This window comes from Bombina bombina, chromosome 4 (genome assembly GCF_027579735.1).
Source record: "Bombina bombina isolate aBomBom1 chromosome 4, aBomBom1.pri, whole genome shotgun sequence".
NCBI lineage: Eukaryota > Metazoa > Chordata > Amphibia > Anura > Bombinatoridae > Bombina > Bombina bombina.
In genome coordinates, this window is record NC_069502.1 from 786,124,511 (window position 1) to 786,151,545 (window position 27,035).

General features: G+C 40.3%; 1 protein-coding gene across 1 annotated transcript in view; it reads left to right on the forward strand.

Moving 5' to 3' along the window:
• ADSS2 (adenylosuccinate synthase 2) overlaps positions 1 to 26,618 on the forward strand; it is a 306,217-nt gene extending 279,599 nt beyond the window's left edge. The window contains exons 12-13 of the mRNA XM_053711169.1: positions 12,397 to 12,546; positions 25,747 to 26,618. Coding sequence (XP_053567144.1) covers positions 12,397 to 12,546; positions 25,747 to 25,799 — 203 coding nt within the window. The 3' untranslated portion in view covers positions 25,800 to 26,618. The remainder of the gene's footprint in view (positions 1 to 12,396; positions 12,547 to 25,746) is intronic.
• The last annotated feature ends 417 nt before the right edge of the window (positions 26,619 to 27,035 follow it).

The window sequence follows — 27,035 nt, forward strand, 5'->3', positions numbered from 1 at the left end:
GTTTGGCTGACAGTGAAAGTCAGTAAAGCCCCACCTTAGCCCACTCCCTGCATGGGAACACAAGTTACACACAGACAGCAGTGAGCAATGTGAGAGCAGCCTGTAGATGTCAAAGCTTCCCTTTCTGGGTTATATTCTGAATCTGTGCTGATTGTCCTCATTCTGCCTCTTTCACATTCACATTACAAGATATGGGGCTGTGGGATTCATCTCATGGTGAGTAGTCTGGTGACACTGACCTGGCAGAGTGTATTAACCAGACAGGTGACAGGCATATGGCAACACAGAGTTATACTGCATACAAAGGTATGCTAAGCATCAGGCAATATCTATACCACATATTATTAAACTGACCACAAATGGGTGATAATGAGGAAGGTGACAAGTAGTGGGTACTGTCCATATTCCATGTTTTATTGACTCCAGAAAGGTGACAAGCAGAGGACAGTTTAAAGAGGATACACGTTCATGTAAATTACATAGATAAGGCAGAGTGCAGGGGAATTTTCAGCGAGATAGGGTTATTTCCCTGTTTTGTTTGCCATGTGCTGCTGGCAGCCATTTTACTCACCTCTCTTGCTGACTATGGTGCATTGTGGGGGATGCTGCTCATTTTCTGCACTTCCTTTTATGGCCAGACTGGTGTGCATCATCCGTGTGAGACAGGATGCAGTCTCAGAATTGTGATGTCATCACTTGTTATTTAAAGGGCCTCTATTCAGTATGCTTTGCCTTTGCGTTGTCTCAGACCTGTTTGTGAGAGTTCCTGTGTATTACCTGGCTGCCTGACATACTTCCTGATTCCTGGCTTGTTCCTGATTCCGACTCGTCTGACTATTCGCTTTGGCTCCTGACTCTGCTCGTCTGACTACCATCTCTGGTTTTGACTCCTGGCTTGTCATTTGACTTGTGGACTTTTTATTATTTTTTGCTATTAATAAAGGTGTGATTATTTTTGCACTTCTTGTCTGTCTGATTCCTGGCACCCTGACAGATATGTAATGTTTTTCAACATGACTACAAAATTAGGTATGGTTGTTGCAATTTCTTCTGCTGGGGTCCTGCTGGTTTGTGATCATTGCTATTCAATACCTTCACATACCTATTACAATCCTATGCAGAAGTAGGAACTGCTCTGTGACCGGTAAAAGCCCACTGGTCCGCCGCATATAGGAACCGCTTTCATACTGAGCAGTTATTTTTAGTTTCTGCTTCAAAAGGCCCCCTTCACTAAAATCGGCGCATTGCGCATGCGCCAAAAACAAGAACACGGAGGATCGCAAAGTTACTGCGATCACTGGCAGAAAAGGAAGGAAGATTGGGATGACGAAATAGAGAGGAGGGGGCTGGCGGCTATTTCAAAACGGCCGAGGGACGTGTTGTAAGTAATTTTACTTGAAAACTATATATTTTGCGAAAATGGGCTACAGTTTGAACTACTTATCCTAGTAAACTTTATCTGTATGAGTAAAAACATTTTTTGGGTTGACTTGCCCTTGCCCTTTAAAATTGCCTGCTCTGTTTGAATCATGAAAGAGAGAAAAAATTTGTGTTTAGTATCCCTTTAAGGGTCGTACCTTTTGGACTTGCTATTCCGTTAGCTAATTCACAAGGTGATCTGGAGTTTTGTTTGGATTCTGGCTTGTATTAGCATTAGTTTGAACTGTTGCTTCCCTGTGGAGCCTGTTCTCAAGTTTTTTTTAAAGAGCTCCATTTTGAGCTTCTGTTTTTTGTATTGTCTTCCAGGAGACTGAGTTTTATTTTGTTTTCTCTGTTCTCCTCTAGGAGGGATGGTTCTTTTTCCTTTTGGTTGCAAAGTCTGATCAGTATGACCTAGAGGGTGTGGCGAGCATGGAGCCCCTTCAAGAATCTTGACATGTTTTTTCCGTGATGGGTTTTTTGGCTTGGGCCTTCAAGACTGAGATCTCAGCTGAGTGGTTTGGCAGTGTTGTACTGTGGTCTTCATTGCGCTCTTTGACGGTCTTCTACGCTTGATTTATTTATTATTTTGTCTCAGTAGAGACTTTATTTGGGAGAAAGGTTCTACAGGAGGTGGTGCTTAGCTCTTAGGACTGCCTCTCCCTACTTTTTCCTTTACCAAACATTTTTGAACTCCATAGCTTAGGTATTGGTTCCCCATAGGTTATGAATGTTCTCGTGGACTCACTGCCAATAGAAGGAAAACTAAAATTATTCTTACTTGATAATTTAATTTCCTGCTTAGCAGTAAGAGTCCACGACCCCGCTCTAATGTATTTTATGTAGTGTTGGCAGTCATTTGCACCTCTGTACGCCTTGTATCTCTTTTCCTTATCCTTCGCTGAACTACTGGAGGGTAGGGGGAAGTGGGAGGGATATTTATAATCTAGTTTGGGGTGTCTTTGCTGCTTCCTGGTGACTAGGATTAGTATTTCCTATAGGTTATGAATGTTCTTGTGAACTCTCACTGCAAAGAAGTAAATTAAATTATCAGGGAAGGTATGAATAATTTTAGTTTTCTTTCTGTACTCTCCAATTGGGTAAAGACCGGCTTTCCTGTTAGTATGCAATTTAGCCACATGTGCCATCTCCCTGAATGTGGGGAAAAAAAGGATTGGCAAGTAAATATCTAGTTCGTATGTACATTTTTACTGATTTTGTATTCGTTGATAAACAGTTTGAAATGTTTTTCAAGGTGAGGCATTCCTACTGTTTGGGGTATATTTTAAGAAGTTTTGTTGAGGAGAGGCATGCAACCGGTCTACCATAATCTCAATTCTTGGCACAGCACTGACAGCAAGGGCTCCGAAACTGCAAATGCACCTTTCTTTCATGTAATTAGCAAGAGTCCATGAGCTAGTGACGTATGGGATATACATTCCTACCAGGAGGGGCAAAGTTTCCCAAACCTCAAAATGCCTATAAATACACCCCTCACCACACCCACAATTCAGTTTTTACAAACTTTGCCTCCTATGGGGGTGGTGAAGTAAGTTTGTGCTAGATTCTACGTTGATATGCGCTCCGCAGCAAGTTGGAGCCCGTTTTTCCTCTCAGCGTGCAGTGAATGTCAGAGGGATGTGAGGAGAGTATTGCCTATTTGAATGCAGTGATCTCCTTCTACGGGGTCTATTTCATAGGTTCTCTGTTATCGGTCGTAGAGATTCATCTCTTACCTCCCTTTTCAGATCGACGATATACTCTTATTTATATACCATTACCTCTGCTGATTCTCGTTTCAGTACTGGTTTGGCTTTCTACAAACATGTAGATGAGTGTCCTGGGGTAAGTAAGTCTTATTTTCTGTGACACTCTAAGCTATGGTTGGGCACTTTGTTTATAAAGTTCTAAATATATGTATTCAAACATTTATTTGCCTTGACTCAGAATGTTCAACATTCCTTATTTTCAGACAGTCAGTTTCATATTTGGGATAATGCATTTGAATCAAACATTTTTTCTTACCTTAAACATTTGACTCTTTTTTTCCCTGTGGGCTGTTAGGCTCGCGGGGGCTGAAAATGCTTCATTTTATTGCGTAATTCTTGGCGCGGACTTTTTTGGCGCAAAAAATCTTTTCCGTTTCCGGCGTCATACGTGTCGCCGGAAGTTGCGTCATTTTTTGACGTTCTTTTGCGCCAAAAATGTCGGCGTTCCGGATGTGGCGTCATTTTTGGCGCCAAAAACATTTAGGCGCCAAATAATGTGGGCGTCTTATTTGGCGCTGAAAAATATGGGCGTCGCTTTTGTCTCCACATTATTTAAGTCTCATTTTTCATTGCTTGTGGTTGCTAGAAGCTTGTTCTATGGCATTTTTTCCCATTCCTGAAACTGTCATTTAAGGAATTTGATCAATTTTGCTTTATATGTTGTTTTTTCTCTTACATATTGCAAGATGTCTCACGTTGCATCTGAGTCAGAAGATACTTCAGGAAAATCGCTGTCTAGTGCTGGAACTACCAAAGCTAAGTGCATCTGCTGTAAACTTTTGGTAGCTATTCCTCCGGCTGTTGTTTGTATTAATTGTCATGACAAACTTGTTAATGCAGATATTTCCTTTAGTAATGTACCATTGCCTGTTGCAGTTCCTTCAACATCTAAGGTGCAGAATGTTCCTGATAACATAAGAGATTTTGTTTCTGAATCCATCAAGAAGGCTATGTCTGTTATTTCTCCTTCTAGAAAACATAAAAAATCTTTTAAAACTTCTCTCCCTACAGATGAATTTTTAAATGAACATCATCATTCTGATGACTCTTCTGGTTCAGGGGATTCTGTCTCAGAGATTGATGCTGATAAATCTTCATATTTATTTAAAATGGAATTTATTCGTTCTTTACTTAAAGAAGTACTAATTGCTTTAGAAATAGAGGATTCTGGTCCTCTTGATACTAATTCTAAACGTTTAGATAAGGTATTTAAATCTCCTGTGGTTATTCCAGAAGTTTTTCCTGTTCCTAATGCTATTTCTGAAGTAATTTCTAAAGAATGGGATAAATTGGGTAATTAATTTACTCCTTCTAAACGTTTTAAGCAATTATATCCTGTGCCGTCTGACAGATTAGAATTTTGGGACAAAATCCCTAGAGTTGATGGGGCTATTTCTACCCTTGCTAAACGTACTACTATTCCTACGTCAGATGGTACTTCGTTTAAGGATCCTTTAGATAGGAAAATTGAATCCTTTCTAAGAAAAGCTTATCTGTGTTCAGGTAATCTTCTTAGACCTGCTATATCATTGGCTGATGTTGCTGCAGCTTCAACTTTTTGGTTGGAAACTTTAGCGCAACAAGTAACGGATCATGATTCTCATAATATTATTATTCTTCTTCAGCATGCTAATAATTTTATCTGTGATGCCATTTTTGATATTATCAGAGTTGATGTCAGGTTTATGTCTCAAGCCATAAAGCTCTTCTAGCTAAAATAGCTAAAGACTTGGAATGCTGATATGGCTTCTAAATCAACTCTACTTTCCATTTCTTTCCAGGGTAACAAATTATTTGGTTCTCAGTTGGATTCTATTATCTCAACTGTTACTGGTGGGAAAGGAACTTTTTTACCACAGGATAAAAAATCTAAGGGTAAAAACAGGGCTAATAATCGTTTTTGTTCCTTTCGTTTCAACAAAGAACAAAAGCCTGATCCTTCATCCTCAGGAGCAGTTTCAGTTTGGAAACCATCTCCAGTCTGGAATAAATCCAAGCCTTCTAGAAAGGCAAAGCCTGCTTCTAAGTCCACATGAAGGTGCGGCCCTCATTCCAGCTCAGCTGGTAGGGGGCAGGTTAAGTTTTTTCAAAGAAATTTGGATCAATTCTGTTCACAATCTTTGGATTCAGAACATTGTTTCAGAAGGGTACAGAATTGGTTTCAAGATGAGACCTCCTGCAAAGAGATTTTTTCTTTCCCGTGTCCCAGTAAATCCAGTGAAAGCTCAAGCATTTCTGAATTGTGTTTCAGATCTAGAGTTGGCTGGAGTAATTATGCCAGTTCCAGTTTCGGAACAGGGGATGGGGTTTTATTCAAATCTCTTCATTGTACCAAAGAAGGAGAATTCCTTCAGACCAGTTCTGGATCTAAAAATATTGAATCGTTATGTAAGGATACCAACGTTCAAAATGGTAACTGTAAGGACTATCTTGCCTTTTGTTCAGCAAGGGCATTATATGTCCACAATAGATTTACAGGATGCATATCTGCATATTCCGATTCATCCAGATCATTATCAGTTCCTGAGATTCTCTTTTCTGGACAAGCATTACCAGTTTGTGGCTCTGCCGTTTGGCCTAGCTACAGCTCCAAGAATTTTTACAAAGGTTCTCGGTGCCCTTCTGTCTGTAATCAGAGAACAGGGTATTGTGGTATTTCCTTATTTGGACGATATCTTGGTACTTGCTCAGTCTTTACATTTAGCAGAATCTCATACGAATCGACTTGTGTTGTTTCTTCAAAATCATGGTTGGAGGATCAATTTACCAAAAAGTTCATTGATTCCTCAGACAAGGGTAACCTTTCTGGGTTTCCAGATAGATTCAGTGTCCATGACTCTGTCTTTAACAGACGAGAGACGTCTAAAATTGATTTCAGCTTGTCGAAATCTTCAGTCGCAATCATTCCCTTCGGTAGCCTTATGCATGGAAATTCTAGGTCTTATGACTGCTGCATCGGACGCGATCCCCTTTGCTCGTTTTCACATGCGACCTCTTCAGCTCTGTATGCTGAATCAATGGTGCAAGGATTACACAAAGATATCTCAATTAATATCTTTAAAACCGATTGTACGACACTCTCTAACGTGGTGGACAGATCACCATTGTTTAATTCAGGGGGCTTCTTTTGTTCTTCCTACCTGGACTGTAATTTCAACAGATGCAAGTTTTACAGGTTGGGGAGCAGTGTGGGGATCTCTGATAGCACAAGGAGTTTGGGAATCTCAGGAGGTGAGATTACTGATCAATATTTTGGAACTCCGTGCAATTTTCAGAGCTCTTCAGTTTTGGCCTCTTCTGAAGAGAGAATCGTTCATTTGTTTTCAGACAGACAATGTCACAACTGTGGCATACATCAATCATCAAGGAGGGACTCACAGTCCTCTGGCTATGAAAGAAGTATCTCGAATTCTAGTTTGGGCGGAATCCAGCTCCTGTCTAATCTCTGCGGTTCATATCCCAGGTATAGACAATTGGGAAGCGGATTATCTCAGTCGCCAAACGTTGCATCCGGGCGAATGGTCTCTTCACCCAGAGGTATTTCTTCAGATTGTTCAAATGTGGGAACTTCCAGAAATAGATCTGATGGCGTCTCATCTAGACAAGAAACTTCCCAGGTATCTGTCCAGATCCCGGGATCCTCAGGCGGATGCAGTGGATGCATTATCACTTCCTTGGAAGTATCATCCTGCCTATATCTTTCCGCCTCTAGTTCTTCTTCCAAGAGTAATCTCCAAGATTCTGAAGGAATGCTCGTTTGTTCTGCTGGTAGCTCCGGCATGGCCTCACAGGTTTTGGTATGCGGATCTTGTCCGGATGGCCTCTTGCCAACCGTGGACTCTTCCGTTAAGACCAGACCTTCTGTCGCAAGGTCCTTTTTTCCATCAGGATCTGAAATCCTTAAATTTAAAGGTATGGAGATTGAACGCTTGATTCTTGGTCAAAGAGGTTTCTCTGACTCTGTGATTAATACTATGTTACAGGCGCGTAAATCTGTATCTAGAGAGATATATTATAGAGTCTGGAAGACCTATATTTCTCCAACATAGGTGTGTCCGGTCCACGGCGTCATCCTTGTGGGATATTCTCTTCCCCAACAGGAAATGGCAAAGAGCCCAGCAAAGCTGGTCACATGATCCCTCCTAGGCTCCGCCTACCCCAGTCATTCTCTTTGCCGTTGTACAGGCAACATCTCCACGGAGATGGCTTAGAGTTTTTTAGTGTTTAACTGTAGTTTTTATTATTCAATCAAGAGTTTGTTATTTTAAAATAGTGCTGGTATGTACTATTTACTCTGAAACAGAAAAGAGATGAAGATTTCTGTTTGTAAGAGGAAAATGATTTTAGCAACCGTTACTAAAATCGATGGCTGTTCCACACAGGACTGTTGAGAGGAATTAACTTCAGTTGGGGGAACAGTGAGCAGACTTTTGCTGCTTGAGGTATGACACATTCTAACAAGACGATGTAATGCTGGAAGCTGTCATTTTCCCTATGGGATCCGGTAAGCCATTTTTATTACAGACAGTAAATAAGGGCTTCACAAGGGCTTGTTAAGACTGTAGACATTTTCTGGGCTAAATCGATTCATATATAAACATATTTAGCCTTGAGGAATCATTTAATCTGGGTATTTTGTTAAAATAATATCGGCAGGCACTGTTTTGGACACCTTATTCTCTAGGGGCTTTCCCTAATCATAGGCAGAGCCTCATTTTCGCGCCGGTATTGCGCACTTGTTTTTGAGAAGCATGACATGCAGTCGCATGTGTGAGGAGCTCTGATACATAGAAAAGACTTTCTGAAGGCGTCATTTGGTATCGTATTCCCCTTTGGGCTTGGTTGGGTCTCAGCAAAGCAGATACCAGGGACTGTAGAGGGGTTAAAGATAAAAACGGCTCCGGTTCCGTTATTTTAAGGGTTAAAGCTTCCAAATTTGGTGTGCAATACTTTTAAGGCTTTAAGACACTGTGGTGAATTCCCGCCGTTTCCTCTCATCCCCAGGCTGGTAGCCAGGATCAATCAGGAGAGGGCGTCGGTGATCTTGATAGCTCCTGCGTGGCCACGCAGGACTTGGTATGCAGATCTGGTGAATATGTCATCGGCTCCACCATGGAAGCTACCTTTGAGACGAGACCTTCTTGTTCAAGGTCCGTTCGAACATCCGAACCTGGTCTCACTCCAGCTGACTGCTTGGAGATTGAACGCTTGATCTTATCAAAACGAGGGTTCTCAGATTCTGTTATTGATACTCTTGTTCAGGCCAGAAAGCCTGTAACTAGAAAAATTTACCACAAAGTATGGAAAAAATATATTTATTGGTGTGAATCTAAAGGATTCCCTTGGGACAAGGTAAAAATTCCTAAGATTCTATCCTTTCTTCAAGAAGGATTGGAGAAAGGATTATCTGCAAGTTCCTTGAAGGGACAGATTTCTGCCTTGTCTGTGTTACTACACAAAAAGCTGGCAGCTGTGCCAGATGTTCAAGCCTTTGTTCAGGCTCTGGTTAGAATCAAGCCTGTTTACAAACCTTTGACTCCTCCTTGGAGTCTCAACTTAGTTCTTTCAGTTCTTCAGGGGGTTCCGTTTGAACCCTTACATTCCGTTGATATTAAGTTATTATCTTGGAAAGTTTTGTTTTTGGTTGCAATTTCTTCTGCTAGAAGAGTTTCAGAATTATCTGCTCTGCAGTGTTCTCCTCCTTATCTGGTGTTCCATGCAGATAAGGTGGTTTTACGTACTAAACCTGGTTTTCTTCCGAAAGTTGTTTCTAACAAAAACATTAACCAGGAGATAGTCGTGCCTTCTTTGTGTCCGAAACCAGTTTCAAAGAAGGAACGTTTGTTGCACAATTTGGATGTTGTTCGCGCTCTAAAATTCTATTTAGATGCTACAAAGGATTTTAGACAAACATCTTCCTTGTTTGTTGTTTATTCTGGTAAAAGGAGAGGTCAAAAAGCAACTTCTACCTCTCTCTCTTTTTGGATTAAAAGCATCATCAGATTGGCTTATGAGACTGCCGGACGACAGCCTCCTGAAAGAATCACAGCTCATTCCACTAGGGCTGTGGCTTCCACATGGGCCTTCAAGAACGAGGCTTCTGTTGATCAGATATGTAGGGCAGCGACTTGGTCTTCACTGCACACTTTTACCAAATTTTACAAGTTTGATACTTTTGCTTCTTCTGAGGCTATTTTTGGGAGAAAGGTTTTGCAAGCCGTGGTGCCTTCCATTTAGGTGACCTGATTTGCTCCCTCCCTTCATCCGTGTCCTAAAGCTTTGGTATTGGTTCCCACAAGTAAGGATGACGCCGTGGACCGGACACACCTATGTTGGAGAAAACAGAATTTATGTTTACCTGATAAATTACTTTCTCCAACGGTGTGTCCGGTCCACGGCCCGCCCTGGTTTTTTAATCAGGTCTGATAATTTATTTTCTTTAACTACAGTCACCACGGTATCATATGGTTTCTCCTATGCAAATATTCCTCCTTTACGTCGGTCGAATGACTGGGGTAGGCGGAGCCTAGGAGGGATCATGTGACCAGCTTTGCTGGGCTCTTTGCCATTTCCTGTTGGGGAAGAGAATATCCCACAAGTAAGGATGACGCCGTGGACCGGACACACCGTTGGAGAAAGTAATTTATCAGGTAAACATAAATTCTGTTTTCTTGGTGTCTTTCTCATCATTTTTCTTGGCATTCTTTTAGAATACCGAGAATTTTACAGTTTCTTCAGGATGGTTTAGATAAGGGTTTGTCCGCAAGTTCCTTGAAAGGTCAAATCTCTGCTCTTTCTGTTCTTTTTCACAGAAAGATTGCTATTCTTCCTGATATTCATTGTTTTGTACAAGCTTTGGTTCGTATAAAACCTGTCATTAAGTCAATTTCTCCTCCTTGGAGTTTGAATTTGGTTCTGGGGGCTCTTCAAGCTCCTCCGTTTGAACCTATGCATTCATTGGACATTAAATTACTTTCTTGGAAAGTTTTGTTCCTTTTGGCAATCTCTTCTGCCAGAAGAGTTTCTGAATTATCTGCTCTTTCTTGTGAGTCTCCTTTTCTGATTTTTCATCAGGATAAGGCGGTGTTGCGAACTTCTTTTGAATTTTTACCTAAAGTTGTGAATTCCAACAACATTAGTAGAGAAATTGTGGTTCCTTCATTATGTCCTAATCCTAAGAATTCTAAGGAGAAATCGTTGCATTCTTTGGATGTTGTTAGAGCTTTGAAATATTATGTTGAAGCTACTAAGTCTTTCCGAAAGACTTCTAGTTTATTTGTTATCTTTTCCGGTTCTAGAAAAGGCCAGAAAGCTTCTGCCATTTCTTTGGCATCTTGGTTGAAATCTTTAATTCATCTTGCCTATGTTGAGTCGGGTAAAACTCCGCCTCAAAGGATTACAGCTCATTCTACTAGGTCAGTTTCTACTTCCTGGGCGTTTAGGAATGAAGCTTCGGTTGATCAGATTTGCAAAGCAGCAACTTGGTCTTCTTTGCATACTTTTACTAAATTCTACCATTTTGATGTATTTTCTTCTTCTGAAGCAGTTTTTGGTAGAAAAGTACTTCAGGCAGCGGTTTCAGTTTGAATCTTCTGCTTATGTTTTTCATTTAACTTTATTTTGGGTGTGGATTATTTTCAGCAGGAATTGGCTGTCTTTATTTTATCCCTCCCTCTCTAGTGACTCTTGTGTGGAAAGATCCACATCTTGGGTAGTCATTATCCCATACGTCACTAGCTCATGGACTCTTGCTAATTACATGAAAGAAAACATAATTTATGTAAGAACTTACCTGATAAATTCATTTCTTTCATATTAGCAAGAGTCCATGAGGCCCGCCCTTTTTTTGTGGTGGTTTTGATTTTTGTATAAAGCACAATTATTCCAATTCCTTATTTTATATGCTTTCGCACTTTTTTATCACCCCACTTCTTGGCTATTCGTTAAACTTAATTGTGGGTGTGGTGAGGGGTGTATTTATAGGCATTTTGAGGTTTGGGAAACTTTGACCCTCCTGGTAGGAATGTATATCCCATACGTCACTAGCTCATGGACTCTTGCTAATATGAAAGAAATGAATTTATCAGGTACGTTCTTACATAAATTATGTTTTTTATAAGGGCACCCCAATATGAAACTATATTTCAGCATCTTCCTTGTTCCTTGAATCACGTAGCTTGCACATTTCTTTTCAGTGATTTATGCAGCTCAAACAGACCGTATTCACAGTATTTCTATTTCTATACAAAAGAGGTTTAAATAAACATGGAGACAGCTTCTAGAAATAAATGCATTCACAAATGTTCACCATTGTATAAGCAAAAGTGTTTACATGTTCATATTTAACACTCTAAAGTGGAGACTAATTTAGGGTTGTTGCTATAATCATACTTGCAAAAAATGAAGCCAGTTTGATAAAACAACTAAATGCTGATTGAAGAAAGTTGTATTGATTATTTTTTTGTAAAAAATAATAATCTTGTTTCTTTATAATCTAAAGGAATACAATATGTATCCATTGTATGATGACTGGGTATGAAAAAATAAGATTGAATAAATTAGACAACTGAGAAAGAATTAAAGAAACTTTAAGTGACATTGTACTGGAAAATGTTCTCCTTTAATGTGTTTCCAAGGATCCATTAACTTGTTTACAAATAGCTCATTTACCTTTTTATTTTGAAATAATTGTTTTTGTCTGTTAAAACCACCACCTATATTAAAAATATGCATATTTTTATATTCCCTTGAGAAGAGTTATGTAAACAAGAATCAACAGCAACCCAGTAGGGATGGAAAAGACGGTGGCATCTTTACGTTGTACGTGGTTGTTTCCTTAACTTTATAAATGGAATTTTGCACCTCGAACCACTTGCTGCAATCCTTTTTACTACTGTATAAAGAAATACATTAGATACTGAGGCCTGCTCTTTCTGCAAGCTCGGCCCATTTCAATGCATTGTTTATAGTGAGCAAAAAATGCTATTTCATATACAAAAAATACTATTTCATATGCAAAAATAAACCTTAAGTATAAACCTTTTAAACTCTGCAGCTGGTATAGCAAGTCACTGCAAACATGCGAAGGAGAAACTAATTTTACAGTACAGTTTCCCTTTAATAACTGGTACATTGTCTTTTAATAAGTCTTTGTGACCTTGTTTTATTTAAAACCTAAAAATTCTAACGATATTTGCACCTTTTACAGCGAACCAAGAAGTTTTAAATAGGGTTGAAGTTGAGTATGAGACATTACCTGGATGGAATACAGACACCTCTAATGTCAGAACATTTGATGAGCTTCCTGAAAATGCTAAGAAATATGTTCGGTACATAGAAGAAGCACTTTGTATTCCTAGTAAGTTTTATTTTTTTATTTTTTTTAAAGGGCCATAATACCCAAATGTTTAAACACTTGAAAGTGATGCAGCATAGCTGTAAAAAGCGGACTAGAAAATATGACCTGAACATCTCTATGTAAAAAAGAAAAATATTTCTCTTGTTAAGTGTATCCAGTCCACGGATCATCCATTACATATGGAATATATTCTCCTTCCCAACAGGAAGTTGCAAGAGTCCACCCACAGCAAAGCTGCTATATAGCTCCTCCCCTAACTGCCATATCCAGTCATTCTCTTGCAAGCCTCAACATAGATAGGAGGTTGTGAGAGTCTGTGGTGATTTATACTTAGTTTATTCTTCAATCAAAAGTTTGTTATTTTTAAATGGCACCGGAGTGTGCTGTTTTTCTCAGGCAGTATTTGGAAGAAGAATCTGCCTGCGTTTTTCTATGATCTTAGCAGACGTAACTAAGATCCATTTGCTGTTCTCACACATTCTGAGGAGGGAGGTACTTCAGAGGGGGAATGGCGTGCAGGTTTTCCTGCAGATAAGGTATGTGCAGTAAAATATTTTTCTAGGAATGGAATTGACTAAGAAAATACTGCTGATACCGAAGTAATGTAAGTAAAGCCTTAAATGCAGCGATAGCGACTGGTATCAGGCTTATTAATAGAGATACATACTCTTATAAATATGTGTTTTAAAACGTTTGCTGGCATGTTTAATCGTTTTTTAACGTACATTGGTGATAACACTGTAATGTTGGTATAGCCTTAAATGCAGTAAAAGCGACTGGTATCAGGCTTATTAATAGAGATACATACTCTTGTAAAAATGTGTTTTAAAACGTTTGCTGGCATGTTTAATCGTTTTTTAACATATGTTTGGTGATAAAACTTATTGGATAGATACAGAGCATACAGACGCTTTAAGAACCATGTATGATACTACCTCACAATATGCTTAGTCTGTGGGTGATTTTTTTGACTCAGGGAAGATGATTTAACCTGATTCTGATATTTCTACATTTAAAATTTATGCTTGAGAACCTCCACTTGTCGCTCAGGGAGGCTTTGGCTGCTCTGAATGAATGTGTACAATCGCAGGGCCAGAGAAATTGTGTAGACTGGATAAATAATATGCAGTGCCGGTGTGTACTGATGTTTTTCCAATACCTAAAGAGGTTTACTAAAAATTTTTTAATAAGGAATGGGATAGACCAGGTGTGCCGTTCTCTTCCCCTCCTATTTTTTAGAAGAATGTTTTCTAATAGTTACCGCCACACGGGACTTCTGGCAGACAGTTCCTAAGGTGGAGAGAAGAGTTTCTACTCTAGCTAAGCGTACCACTACCTCTGGTGAGGACAGTTGTGCTTTTTAGATCCAATGGATAAAAAATGTTTATTCAACAGGGTTTTTATCCTGCAGCCCCTTGCATACATTGCTTCTGTCACTGCTGCTGCGGCGTTCTGGGTTGAGTCTCTTGATAAGGCTTTACAGTTAGCGACTCCATTGGATGAATATATTTGACAAGCTTATGCTAGCCAATTCCTTTGTTTTCTGATGCCTTTGTTCATTTGACTAGACTAACGGCTAAGAATTCTGTTTTTTACTATACTGGCGCGCAGAGCGCTATGACTTATAATATCACTGGAGGAAAAGGTCATGCCCTTCCTCAGGATAGGTCCAAATCAAGGGCCAAAAAAGGTCTAATTTTTGCTCAGTCCAAGGCGGTCTGCAGACAATCGGACCTGGAACAAAGATAAGCAGGCCAAGGAGCCTGCTGCTACCTCTAAGGCAGCATGAAGGAACGGACCCCTATCCGGTAACGGATCCTATAGGGGGCAGACTTTCATTCTTCGCCCAGGCGTGGGCAAGAGATGCCCAGGATCCCTAGGCATTGGAATTTATATCCCAGAGATATCTTCTGGATTTCAAAGATTCCCCCCCCCCCAAAAAAAGGGGAGATTTCGCCTTTCACAATTATCTGCAAACCAGATAAAGAAGGAGGCATTCTTACATTGTGTACGAGATCCATCCAGTTCCAAGAGAGGAACAGGGACAGAGTTTTTACTCAAATCTGTTTGTGGTTCCCAAGGTGAGGGAACCTTTAGACCTATTTTGGATCTAAAGATCTTAAACAAATTCCTCAGAATTCCGTCATTTCAGATGGAAACTATTCGTACCATCTTAACTATGATCCAGGAGAGTCAATAGAGGACTACAATGGATTTGAAGGATGCTTATCCTCACATTGGGATGCATAAAGATCACCTTCGTTTTTTCAGGTTTGCCTTTCTAGACAGGCATTACCAGTTTGTAGCTCTTTCCTTTGGGATATGTACAGCCCCAAGAATCTTTATGGAGGTTCTGGGGTCGCTTTGGCGGTCCTTAGGCCGCGGGGCATAGAAGTGGCCCCTTATTTAGACGACATCCTGATACAGGCGTCAAACATCCAAATTGCCAAGTCTCATACGGACGTAGTACTGGCATTTCTGAGATCACATGGGTGGAAAGTGAACAAGGATAGAGTTCTCTATCCCCAATCTCAAGGTTTTCCCTCCTAGGGACTCTGATAGATTCTGTAGAAATGAAAATTTACCTGACGGAGTCCAGGTTGTCAAAGTTTCTAAATTTCTGCCGTGTTTTTCATCCCATCCGCGCCCTTCGGTGGCTCAGTACATGAATGAAATCAGCTTAATGGTAGCGGCAAGGGACATAGTACCGTTTGCACGTCTACATTTCAGACCACTGCAACTATGCATGCTCAGTCAGAGGAACGGGGATTACACAGATTTGTTCCCCTGTTTAACCTGGACCAAGAGACCAGAGATTCTCTTCTCTGGTGACTATATCAGGTCCATCTGTCCAAGGGTATGACCTTCCGCAGGTCAGATGGGACAATTGTTACAATAGATGCCAGCCTTTTAGGTTGGGATGCAGTCTGAAACTCCCTGAAGGCTCAGGGATAGTGGACTTAGGAGGAGACCCTCCTTCTAATAAATATTCTGAGAGTGATATTCCATGCTCTTCAGACTTGGCCTCAGTTAGCAACTCTGAGGTACATCATACTCAGTCGGACAATATACACGACTGTGGCTTACATCAGCCATCAATGGGGAACAGAAGTTCCCTAGCGATGTTAGAAGTCTTACAATAATTCACTGGACAGAGACTCACTCTTGTCTATCAGCTATCCATATCCCAGGTGTTGAGAACTGGGAGGTGGATTTTCTAAGTCGTCAGACTTTTCTTCCAGGGGAGTGGGATTTCCTCCGGAGGTCAAGACCAAGCAGGAGAGGGCTTTGGTGTTTTTGACAGCGCCTGCGTAGCCACGCAGGACCTGGTATGCAGATCTGGTGGACATGTCATCCTTTCCATCACGGTCTCTGCTTCTGAGACAGGTCCCTCTACCTCAGGGTCCTTTCAACCTTCTAAATAGAATCAATCTGAGATGGACTGCCTGGAGACTGAACGCTTGATGTTATCAAAGCATGGCTTCTCCGAGTCAGTCATTGATACCTTAATACAGACATGAAAGCCTGTCTCTAGGAAAATTGAACATAGATATGGTGTAAATATCTGATTGTTATGAATCCAAGGGTTATTCATGGAGTAAAGTCTGGATTCCCAGGATATTATCTTTTCTCCAAGATGTTTTGGAGAAAAGGGTTGTCAGCTAATTCCTTAAAAGGGACAGATTTCTTCTGTTATGTGTGATCAGTCCACGGGTCATCATTACTTCTGGGATATTATCTGCTCCCCTACAGGAAGTGCAAGAGGATTCACCCAGCAGAGTTGCTATATAGCTCCTCCCCTCTACGTCACCTCCAGTCATTCTCTTGCACCCAAAGACTAGATAGGAGGTGTGAGAGGACTATGGTGATTATACTTAGTTTTTATAACTTCAATCAAAAGTTTGTTATTTTACAATAGCACCGGAGCGTGTTATTACTTCTCTGGCAGAGTTTGAAGAAGAATCTACCAGAGTTTTTCTTATGATTTTAACCGGAGTAGTTAAGATCATATTGCTGTTTCTCGGCCATCTGAGGGAGGTAAAAGCTTCAGATCAGGGGACAGCGGGCAGTTGAATCTGCATTGAGGTATGTAGCAGTTTTTATTTTCTGAATGGAATTGATGAGAAAATCCTGCCATACCGTTATAATGACATGTATGTATACTCTACACTTCAGTATTCTGGGGATGGTATTTCACCGGAATTACTCTGTAAAAGTACATTAAACCTTTTAATAGGTATTTAATTCATGTTAAACGTTTTTGCTGGAATGTAGAATCGTTTGCATTTCTGAGGTACTGAGTGAATAAATATTTGGGCATTATTTTTTCCACTTGGCAGTTTGCTTGTTTTGATTATGACAGTTTCGTTTCTCTCTCACTGCTGTGTGTGAGGGGGAGGGGCCGTTTTTGGCGCTCTTTGCTACGCATCAAAAATTTCCAGTCAGTTACTCTTGTTTTTTCTGCATGATCCGGTTCATCTCTAACAGATCTCAGGGGTCTTCAAACTTCTTTGAAGGGAGGTAGATTCTCTCAGCAGAGCTGTGAGACTTATGTAGTGACTGTGTTTTAAAACGTTGCTCTGTGATTTTTATGTTTAAAATTTAATTAGTGTTACTTTACTAATGGGAACAAACCTTTGCTAACAAGTTGTGTTGTTTTTAAAGAGTGATGCTATAACTGTTTTTTCAGTTCATTATTTCTACTGTCATTTAATCGTTTAGTGCTTCTTTGAGGCACAGTACGTTTTTGTTAAATAAGATTGTAACCAAGTTGCATGTTTATTGCTAGTGTGTTAAACATGTCTGATTCAGAGGAAGATACCTGTGTCATTTGTTCCAATGCCAAGGTGGAGCCCAATAGAAATTTATGTACTAACTGTATTGATGCTACTTTAAATAAAAGCCAATCTGTACAAATTGAACAAATTTCACTAAACAGCGATGGGAGAGTTATGCCGTCTAACTCGCCTCACGTGTCAGTACCTGCGTCTCCCGCCCGGGAGGTGCGTGATATTATGGCGCCTAGTACATCTGGGCAGCCATTACAGATAACATTACAAGATATGGCTACTGTTATGACTGAAGTTTTGGCTAAGTTACCAGAACTAAGAGGCAAGCGTGATCACTCTGGGGTGAGAACAGAGTGCGCTGATAATTCTAGGGCCATGTCTGATACTGCGTCACAGCTTGCAGAGCATGAGGACGGAGAGCTTCATTCTGTAGGTGACGGTTCTGATCCAAGCAGATTGGATTCAGATATTTCAAATTTTAAATTTAAATTGGAAAACCTCCGTGTATTACTAGGGGAGGTCTTAGCGGCTCTTAACGATTGTAATACTGTTGCAATACCAGAGAAAATGTGTAGGTTGGATAAATACTTTGCGGTACCGGCGAGTACTGACGTTTTTCCTATACCTAAGAGATTAACTGAAATTGTTACTAAGGAGTGGGATAGACCCGGTGTGCCGTTCTCACCCCCTCCAATATTTAGAAAGATGTTTCCAATAGACGCCACCACACGGGACTTATGGCAAACGGTCCCTAAGGTGGAGGGAGCAGTTTCTACTTTAGCTAAGCGCACCACTATCCCGGTGGAGGATAGCTGTGCTTTTTCAGATCCTATGGATAAAAAATTAGAGGGTTACCTTAAGAAAATGTTTGTTCAACAAGGTTTTATATTGCAACCCCTTGCATGCATCGCGCCGATTACGGCTGCGGCAGCATTTTGGATTGAGTCTCTGGAAGAGAACCTTAGTTCCGCTACGCTGGACGACATTACGGACAGGCTTAGAGTCCTTAAACTAGCTAATTCATTCATTTCGGAGGCCGTAGTACATTTAACCAAACTTACGGCTAAGAATTCAGGATTCGCCATTCAGGCACGTAGGGCGCTGTGGCTAAAATCCTGGTCGGCTGATGTAACTTCTAAGTCCAAATTACTTAATATACCTTTCAAGGGGCAAACTTTATTTGGGCCCGGTTTGAAAGAAATTATCGCTGACATTACAGGAGGTAAGGGCCACGCTCTACCTCAAGACAAAGCCAAAGCTAAGGCTAGACAGTCTAATTTTCGTCCCTTTCGGAATTTCAAAGCAGGTGCAGCATCAACTTCCACTGCACCAAAACAGGAAGGAGCTGTTGCTCGTTACAGACAAGGCTGGAAACCTAACCAGTCCTGGAATAAGGGCAAGCAGGCCAGAAAACCTGCTGCTGCCCCTAAGACAGCATGAACCGAGGGCCCCCGATCCGGGACCGGATCTAGTGGGGGGCAGACTCTCTCTCTTCGCCCAGGCTTGGGCAAGAGATGTCCAGGATCCCTGGGCGCTAGAGATCATATCTCAGGGATACCTTCTAGACTTCAAATTATCTCCCCCAAGAGGGAGATTTCATCTGTCAAGGTTGTCAACAAACCAAATAAAGAAAGACGCGTTTCTACGCTGTGTACAAGATCTATTATTAATGGGAGTGATCCATCCGGTTCCGCGGTCAGAACAAGGACAAGGGTTTTACTCAAACCTGTTTGTGGTTCCCAAAAAAGAGGGAACTTTCAGGCCAATCTTGGATTTAAAGATCCTAAACAAATTCCTAAGAGTTCCATCGTTCAAAATGGAAACTATTCGGACAATCTTACCCATGATCCAAAAGGGTCAGTACATGACCACAGTGGATTTAAAGGATGCTTACCTTCACATACCGATTCACAAAGATCATTACCGGTATCTAAGGTTTGCCTTCTTAGACAGGCATTACCAGTTTGTAGCCCTTCCATTCGGATTGGCTACGGCTCCAAGAATCTTCACGAAGGTTCTGGGTGCCCTTCTAGCGGTTCTGAGACCGCGAGGAATTTCGGTAGCTCCGTACCTAGACGACATTCTGATACAAGCTTCAAGCTTTCAAACTGCCAAGTCTCATACAGAGTTAGTTCTGGCATTTCTAAGGTCGCATGGATGGAAAGTGAACGAAAAGAAGAGTTCTCTCTTGCCTCTCACAAGAGTTCCATTCTTGGGGACTCTTATAGATTCTGTAGAAATGAAGATTTATCTGACAGAAGACAGATTAACAAAGCTTCTAAATACATGCCGTGTCCTTCATTCCATTCAACTCCCGTCAGTAGCTCGATGCATGGAGGTGATCGGCTTAATGGTAGCAGCAATGGACATAGTACCCTTTGCACGCCTACATCTCAGACCGCTGCAATTGTGCATGCTGAGTCAGTGGAATGGGGATTACTCAGATTTGTCCCCCACTCTGAATCTGGATCAAGAGACCAGAAACTCTCTTCTATGGTGGCTTTCTCGACCACATCTGTCCAGGGGGATGCCGTTCAGCAGGCCGGACTGGACAATTGTAACAACAGACGCCAGCCTTCTAGGTTGGGGCGCTGTCTGGAATTCTCTGAAGGCTCAGGGACAATGGAGTCAGGAGGAAAGTCTCCTGCCAATAAACATTCTGGAATTGAGAGCAGTTCTCAATGCCCTTCTAGCTTGGCCCCAGTTAAAGACTCGGGGGTTCATCAGGTTTCAGTCGGACAACATCACGACTGTAGCTTACATCAACCATCAAGGAGGGACAAGAAGCTCCCTAGCAATGATAGAAGTATCAAAGATAATTCGCTGGGCAGAGTCTCACTCTTGCCACCTGTCAGCAATCCACATCCCGGGAGTGGAGAACTGGGAGGCGGATTTCTTGAGTCGCCAGACTCTTCATCCGGGGGAGTGGGAACTTCATCCGGAGGTCTTTGCCCAAATACTTCGACGTTGGGGCAAACCAGAGATAGATCTCATGGCGTCTCGCCAGAACGCCAAACTTCCTCGCTACGGATCCAGATCCAGGGATCCGGGAGCGGTTCTGATAGATGCTTTGACAGCACCTTGGAATTTCAGGATGGCTTATGTGTTTCCACCCTTCCCGCTGCTTCCTCGATTGATTGCCAAAATCAAACAGGAGAGAGCATCAGTGATTCTAATAGCGCCTGCATGGCCGCGCAGGACTTGGTATGCAGATCTAGTGGACATGTCATCCTGTCCGCCGTGGTCTCTACCTCTAAGACAGGACCTTCTGATTCAGGGTCCATTCAAACATCAAAGTCTAACTTCTCTGAAGCTGACTGCTTGGAAATTGAACGCTTGATTTTATCAAAACGTGGTTTTTCTGAGTCGGTTATTGATACCCTGATACAGGCTAGGAAGCCTGTTACCAGAAAGATTTACCATAAAATATGGCGTAAATACCTATACTGGTGTGAATCCAAAGATTACTCCTGGAGTAAGGTTAGGATTCCTAGGATATTGTCTTTTCTACAAGAAGGTTTAGAAAAGGGTTTATCGACTAGCTCATTAAAGGGACAGATCTCAGCTCTGTCCATCTTGTTACACAGGCGTCTGTCAGAAAATTCAGACATCCAGGCCTTTTGTCAGGCTTTAGCTAGGATCAAGCCTGTGTTTAAAACTGTTGCTCCGCCATGGAGTTTAAACTTAGTTCTTAACGTTTTACAGGGTGTTCCGTTTGAACCCCTTCATTCCATTGATATAAGATTGTTATCTTGGAAAGTTCTATTTTTAATGGCTATTTCCTCGGCTCGAAGAGTCTCTGAGTTATCAGCCCTACATTGTGATTCTCCTTATCTGATCTTTCACTCAGACAAGGTAGTTCTGCGTACTAAACCTGGGTTCTTACCTAAGGTCGTCTCTAACAGGAATATCAATCAAGAGATTGTTGTTCCATCCTTGTGTCCAAATCCTTCTTCAAAGAAGGAACGTCTTCTACACAATCTGGATGTAGTTCGTGCCCTCAAGTTCTACTTGCAGGCAACTAAAGATTTTCGCCAAACTTCTTCCCTGTTTGTCGTTTATTCTGGACAGAGGAGAGGTCAAAAAGCTTCTGCTACCTCTCTCTCTTTTTGGCTTCGTAGCATAATACGTTTAGCCTATGAGACTGCTGGACAGCAGCCTCCTGAAAGAATTACAGCTCATTCCACTAGAGCTGTGGCTTCCACTTGGGCCTTTAAGAATGAGGCCTCTGTTGAACAGATTTGCAAGGCTGCAACTTGGTCTTCGCTTCATACTTTTTCCAAATTTTACAAATTTGACACATTTGCTTCTTCGGAGGCTATTTTTGGGAGAAAGGTTCTTCAGGCAGTGGTTCCTTCTGTATAATGAGCCTGCCTATCCCTCCCGTCATCCGTGTACTTTTGCTTTGGTATTGGTATCCCAGAAGTAATGATGACCCGTGGACTGATCACACATAACAGAATAAAACATAATTTATGCTTACCTGATAAATTCCTTTCTTCTGTTGTGTGATCAGTCCACGGCCCGCCCTGTTTTTTAAGGCAGGTACATATTTTTTAAATTATAATTCAGTCACCACTACACCCTTGGCTTCTCCTTTCTCGTTGGTCTTTGGTCGAATGACTGGAGGTGACGTAGAGGGGAGGAGCTATATAGCAACTCTGCTGGGTGAATCCTCTTGCACTTCCTGTAGGGGAGCAGATAATATCCCAGAAGTAATGATGACCCGTGGACTGATCACACAACAGAAGAAAGGAATTTATCAGGTAAGCATAAATTATGTTTTTTACTCTGTCTATTTTTTTGCACAAGCGTCTGGCAGGTATTCTAGACGTTCAGGCATTTGGTCAGGCTTTGGTTAGATCCAAGCCTGTGTTTAAAACTGTTGCTCCACCATGGAGCTTAAACCTGGTTCTTAAGGTTCTTCAAGAAGTTCCTTTTGAACCTTTTTTGTTCCATAGATATCAATCTTTATCTTGGAAAGTTCCTTTTGGGTAGCTATTTCCTCGACTCGTAGAGTCTCCAAGTTATCTGTGTTACAATGTGATTCTCCTTATCTGGTCCTTCGTACAGATAAGGTAGTCCTGTGTACCAACCTGGGTTTTTTCCTAAGGTGGTATCTAACAAGAACATCACTCAAGAGATAGTTGTTCCATGCTTGTATCCTAATCCTTCCTCAAAGAAGGAACGTGTCTTACACAATATTGGACGTGGTTTGTGCTTTAAAGTTTTACTTACAAGCTACTACAGTTTTCATCAAACGTTCACCTTGTTTGTTGTCTATTCTGGACAGAGGAGAGGTCAAAAGACTTCGGCAGCCTCTCTGTCTTTTTGGTTAAAAAGCATAATTCATTTAGCTTATGAGACTGCTGGACAGCAGCCTCCTGAAGGGATTACAGCTCATTCTACTAGAGCTGTGGTTTTCACTTGGGCCTTTTTTAAATGTGGCTTCTGTGGAACAGATTTACAAGACTGAGTCTTGGTCTGCGCTTCATACTTTTTCAAATTTAACAAATTTGATACCTTACTTCTTCGGAGGCTATTTTTGGGAGAAAGGGTTTCTTACAGACAGTGGTAACTTCCGTTTAAGTACCTGCCTTGTCCCTCCCATCATCCGTGTACTTTAGCTTTGGTATTGGTATTCCATAAGTAATGGATGATCTGTGGACTGGATACACTTAACAAGAGAATTTATTAATTTATGCTTACCTGATAAATTTATTTCTCTTGTAGTGTATCCAGTCCACGGCCCGCCCTGTCACTTTAAGGCAGGTAATTTTTTCATTTGAACTACAGTCACCACTGCACCCTATGGTTTTTTCCTTTCTCTACATGTTTTCGGTCGAATGACTGAATATGGCAGTTAGGGGAGGAGCTATATAGCAGCTTTGCTGTGGGTGGACTCTTGCAACTTCCTGTTGGGAAGGAGAATATATTCCATAAGTAATGGATGATCCGTAGACTGGATACACTACAAGAGAAATAAATTTATCAGGTAAGCATAAATTATGTTTTTACCCCAAAAGTTCCTCAGTAGACACATCCCATTGTAAAGGATTTCTAAGCAGCATATTAGTATTTCTGTCCCGGGACAGCTGAAGGGATGAGCCTTGTGCACTCTCATGTTGTTTCCCTATTCAGTTTAGGGAAGTTTACAATGAAATCTCATGAGTTAAGTCAAATCTCATGAGATCACAGTAAAAGAGTTCATGTCAAGGATGTGGGGGTGCGTATTCAAATGGGTGCTTGCACAGTAAAATAATTTAATTGTATAAATATGTCAGTCCCTTTTCCCACAAACTGCTGTTATAGTATGTTGAAAACTCCTTCTGTGTGCAGTGTCAGAGGGTTAGCCGCCAAATCCCCTGATCTGTGCAATATGAAAGTTCACTTTTCCATTTATAAACCACTGGTACAGAATATTCAATTAGTTAAGTGACTCACCACCACCTACTTACTTCTTGGGTGCCGTCCTTTTTTGCTCCCCAGGATGCTGGTTAACCAGTAGTGTGGTGCCGCCGTCAAATCTTCATTCTCTGCCCCTTGTTGGTGGTTAGAAAACTTCTCTAAGGAGTTGCAATGTCCTTGCAGTGTGGTGTTGTACTCATGCAGTAAAAAAAAAGGGTTTATTAAGTGCTGATTCACTTAATGTGCTCACTGTGGCCTCAGCTGCGAATTATCCAATGAAAAAATGTTGTCAGGAGCACCAAAAAGTAAATTGAAAATACTTGCTTTATTTTTTATGTGAATAAAACAAAACAAAACAAAAAGGGTTAACTAACCCCCAGGGTAAGAGTGATAAATAACCTTAGAAACACAGAAAACAAAAAGGCTGACTGGTTTCGGTGTCTGCCTTAATCCTAGCCTGCTTAAAAATTGTGTGTGAGATTCAAGTTTAAAAACCCACCTCTGTGATTCAATTGGTTATGGGGGTACACACCCATGTCTTGTTTCACCAATGATAACTTTCTATGGTCATTGTAGATTTGAGTAAACACCTGTGTTCCCTAGACAACTGGAAAGCTAACGTGTATACTTCTGATTGCACAGTGAAAAACTATAGGCACTAAATGCTCTTCTGTGTAAAAAATAAAAAGACATTTACACCAAATTCTGTATTATAATATGCATTTTTATGTTACTAAAGATCGCTGTGTCTGTTCTCTGCTTGTATCAATTTCTTCACAATTGCTGCTTCTCTAGTTTTAAAGTAAACAGCATTTTTTTTTTGTTGCTAAAGATCACTGGGTGAAACTTTGTGAGTTGTAGCAGCTGTAGACACGGCACCATTTAGCCCCATTAATTGATCATTTTCTGATCACTCGCAACCAGGATCCTGTTCACTAAAAACTAGAGAGGCAGTAATTATGATGAAATTGATACAAGCAGAGAACAGACACAGCGATCTTTAGCAACAACAAAAAAAAAAAAAATGCTCTTTACTTAAAACTAGAGAGGCAGCAATTGTGAAGAAATTGATACAAGCAGAGAACAGACACAGCGATCTTTAGTAACATAAAAATGCACATTATAATACAGAATTTGGTGTAAAGGTCTTTTTATTTTTTACACAGCAGAGCATTTAGTGCCTATAGTTTTTCACTGTGCAATCAGAAGTATACACGTTGGCTTTCCAGTTGTCTAGGGAACACAGGTGTTTACTCTAATCTACAATGACCATAGAAAGTTATCATTGGCGAAACAAGACATGGGTGTGTACACCCTAACCAATTGAATCACAGAGGTGGGTTTTTAAACTTGAATCTCACACACAATGTTTAAGCAGGCTAGGATTAAGGCAGACGCCGAAACCGGTCAGCCTTTTTGTTTTCTGTGTTTCTAAGGTTATTTATCGCTCTTACCCTGGGGGTTAGTTAACCCTTTTTGTTTTGTTTTGTTTTGTTTTATTCACATAAATAATAAAGCAAGTCTTTTCAATTTACTTTTTGGTGCTCCTGACAACATTTTTTCATTGGAAAATAGTTCATGAACTCAGCACTGCTGATGCTGATTGGCTGCTGTTCATTTCTTCATTTTTTATTTTTTTTTACCTGCAGCGGAGTATAACTTTTTACACAGCACTTACTCTGAGCTGAGGAAGTTGTGAGGTAAAATATCTTCCTTTTTTACATAGAGATGCTCATGTGATATTTTCCTGTCCGCTTTTTACAGTTATATGCTAAATCACTTGAAACTGATGCAGTATGAGTATTATGTCCCTTTAATCATCATTTATTTATTATATCAATTAATATAATTTCTGCATATTTTTTTATTATTAAAATGCACTTTTTAAACTTGTAATAACCACATGCTCTCTTGTGTGTTTCATAAGTTAGTCATTTGAACACATGGTTTCAGATGTTAACTACAAATAAGTTTGCTTACTTACACTTCTCCTTGTTCACAGTTAAATGGATTGGTGTCGGAAAATCCAGAGAGTCAATGATTCAACTTTTCTGAGCAACTGCATGATGCACACTTCTATTTAATCCCCTGTTCAAGAAAGACCTTCGTCATCTACTGTAGTTTTTTTCTTCTTCTTCTTCTAAATAAACACAGATGGAAGATGGTGGCTGTATATCATAAGTCGATGAAAATAAAAAACCTCCATTTTTATGAAGATTAGTAACATGGATTATAAAAAGATGATTTATTCACTACCTGTCTCTACTTTTTATGTGTAATCATTTGTGGCTTTTCTCTTGTACCCTGCATAGGCAGAGGCCTTCTGGAATATAGCCACGTTGGTTTAATCTTTGTTTATGGCCTTTTTTTACAATTACGTGATTGGTATTTTAAAAATGTTTTTCATAACATTTTGCTCTAGTTACATAACCTAAATGTGCCTACTTTTAGTAGTTTTATGTGATTAGGGCAAGAGGGACATTGCTTAGATAGTTAAATTAACCCTTTTCCGGTCAGCTTATTTTTCTCTTTGCTGTAACAATGCTATTGACAATGTTTCTGTATCCTATTCAAATCAGACAATGCTGTTTTTGCACAGTTTTACATTTCCATAATTACTTCTTTTTTTTTTTCTGGAACCATGTTAAATTATATGGGAAAGGGGATTTTTTTACGTGGCAAGACACTGTTATAGTAAGAGTGACTGGTATAAAAGAAATATGCACTTCTGGAAGATTGCAAAGGAATACAAGAGCACGGGATACTATAACTTTGTAAATTATTTAACAAAAAAGTTGAGTTCGAAAGGAAAAATACACGATTTTCAAAATGTAAAAAGAAAAAAGCACTTCATTAAAAGGAATATTCTGATAATTTATTTTCCTTGTTTTTTTATTTAGCTATATGTAAGCTTAATTGTAAATTGTTCTTCTAATCTGTCTGCTAAATGTATATGTTTGTACTATGTGGAAATGAGACCGAAAAGGGATATTTGTTACTTTTTTGGGGTTAAAATAAATCAAAGTTTAGGCATGTGTCTTAAATGCCTAAAAGCACTGGGAAAATTAAAATCATACATATTTTTGGAGGAGTTATAATAGAAAACACCATACCCATATGATATACAAGATTGATAAATGAAATTGCAAGTCATATAAAATTATACTAAGTGAGAGAGAGGCAATCTCAGTTTCTCCAGCTTTCTCTTAAAATGGCATCTTTGATAATTGTTATTAGAGGGTGAGTTAAGGTAAAATATTTTTTACTCTATTTCAAGAAAATTGCCAGAAA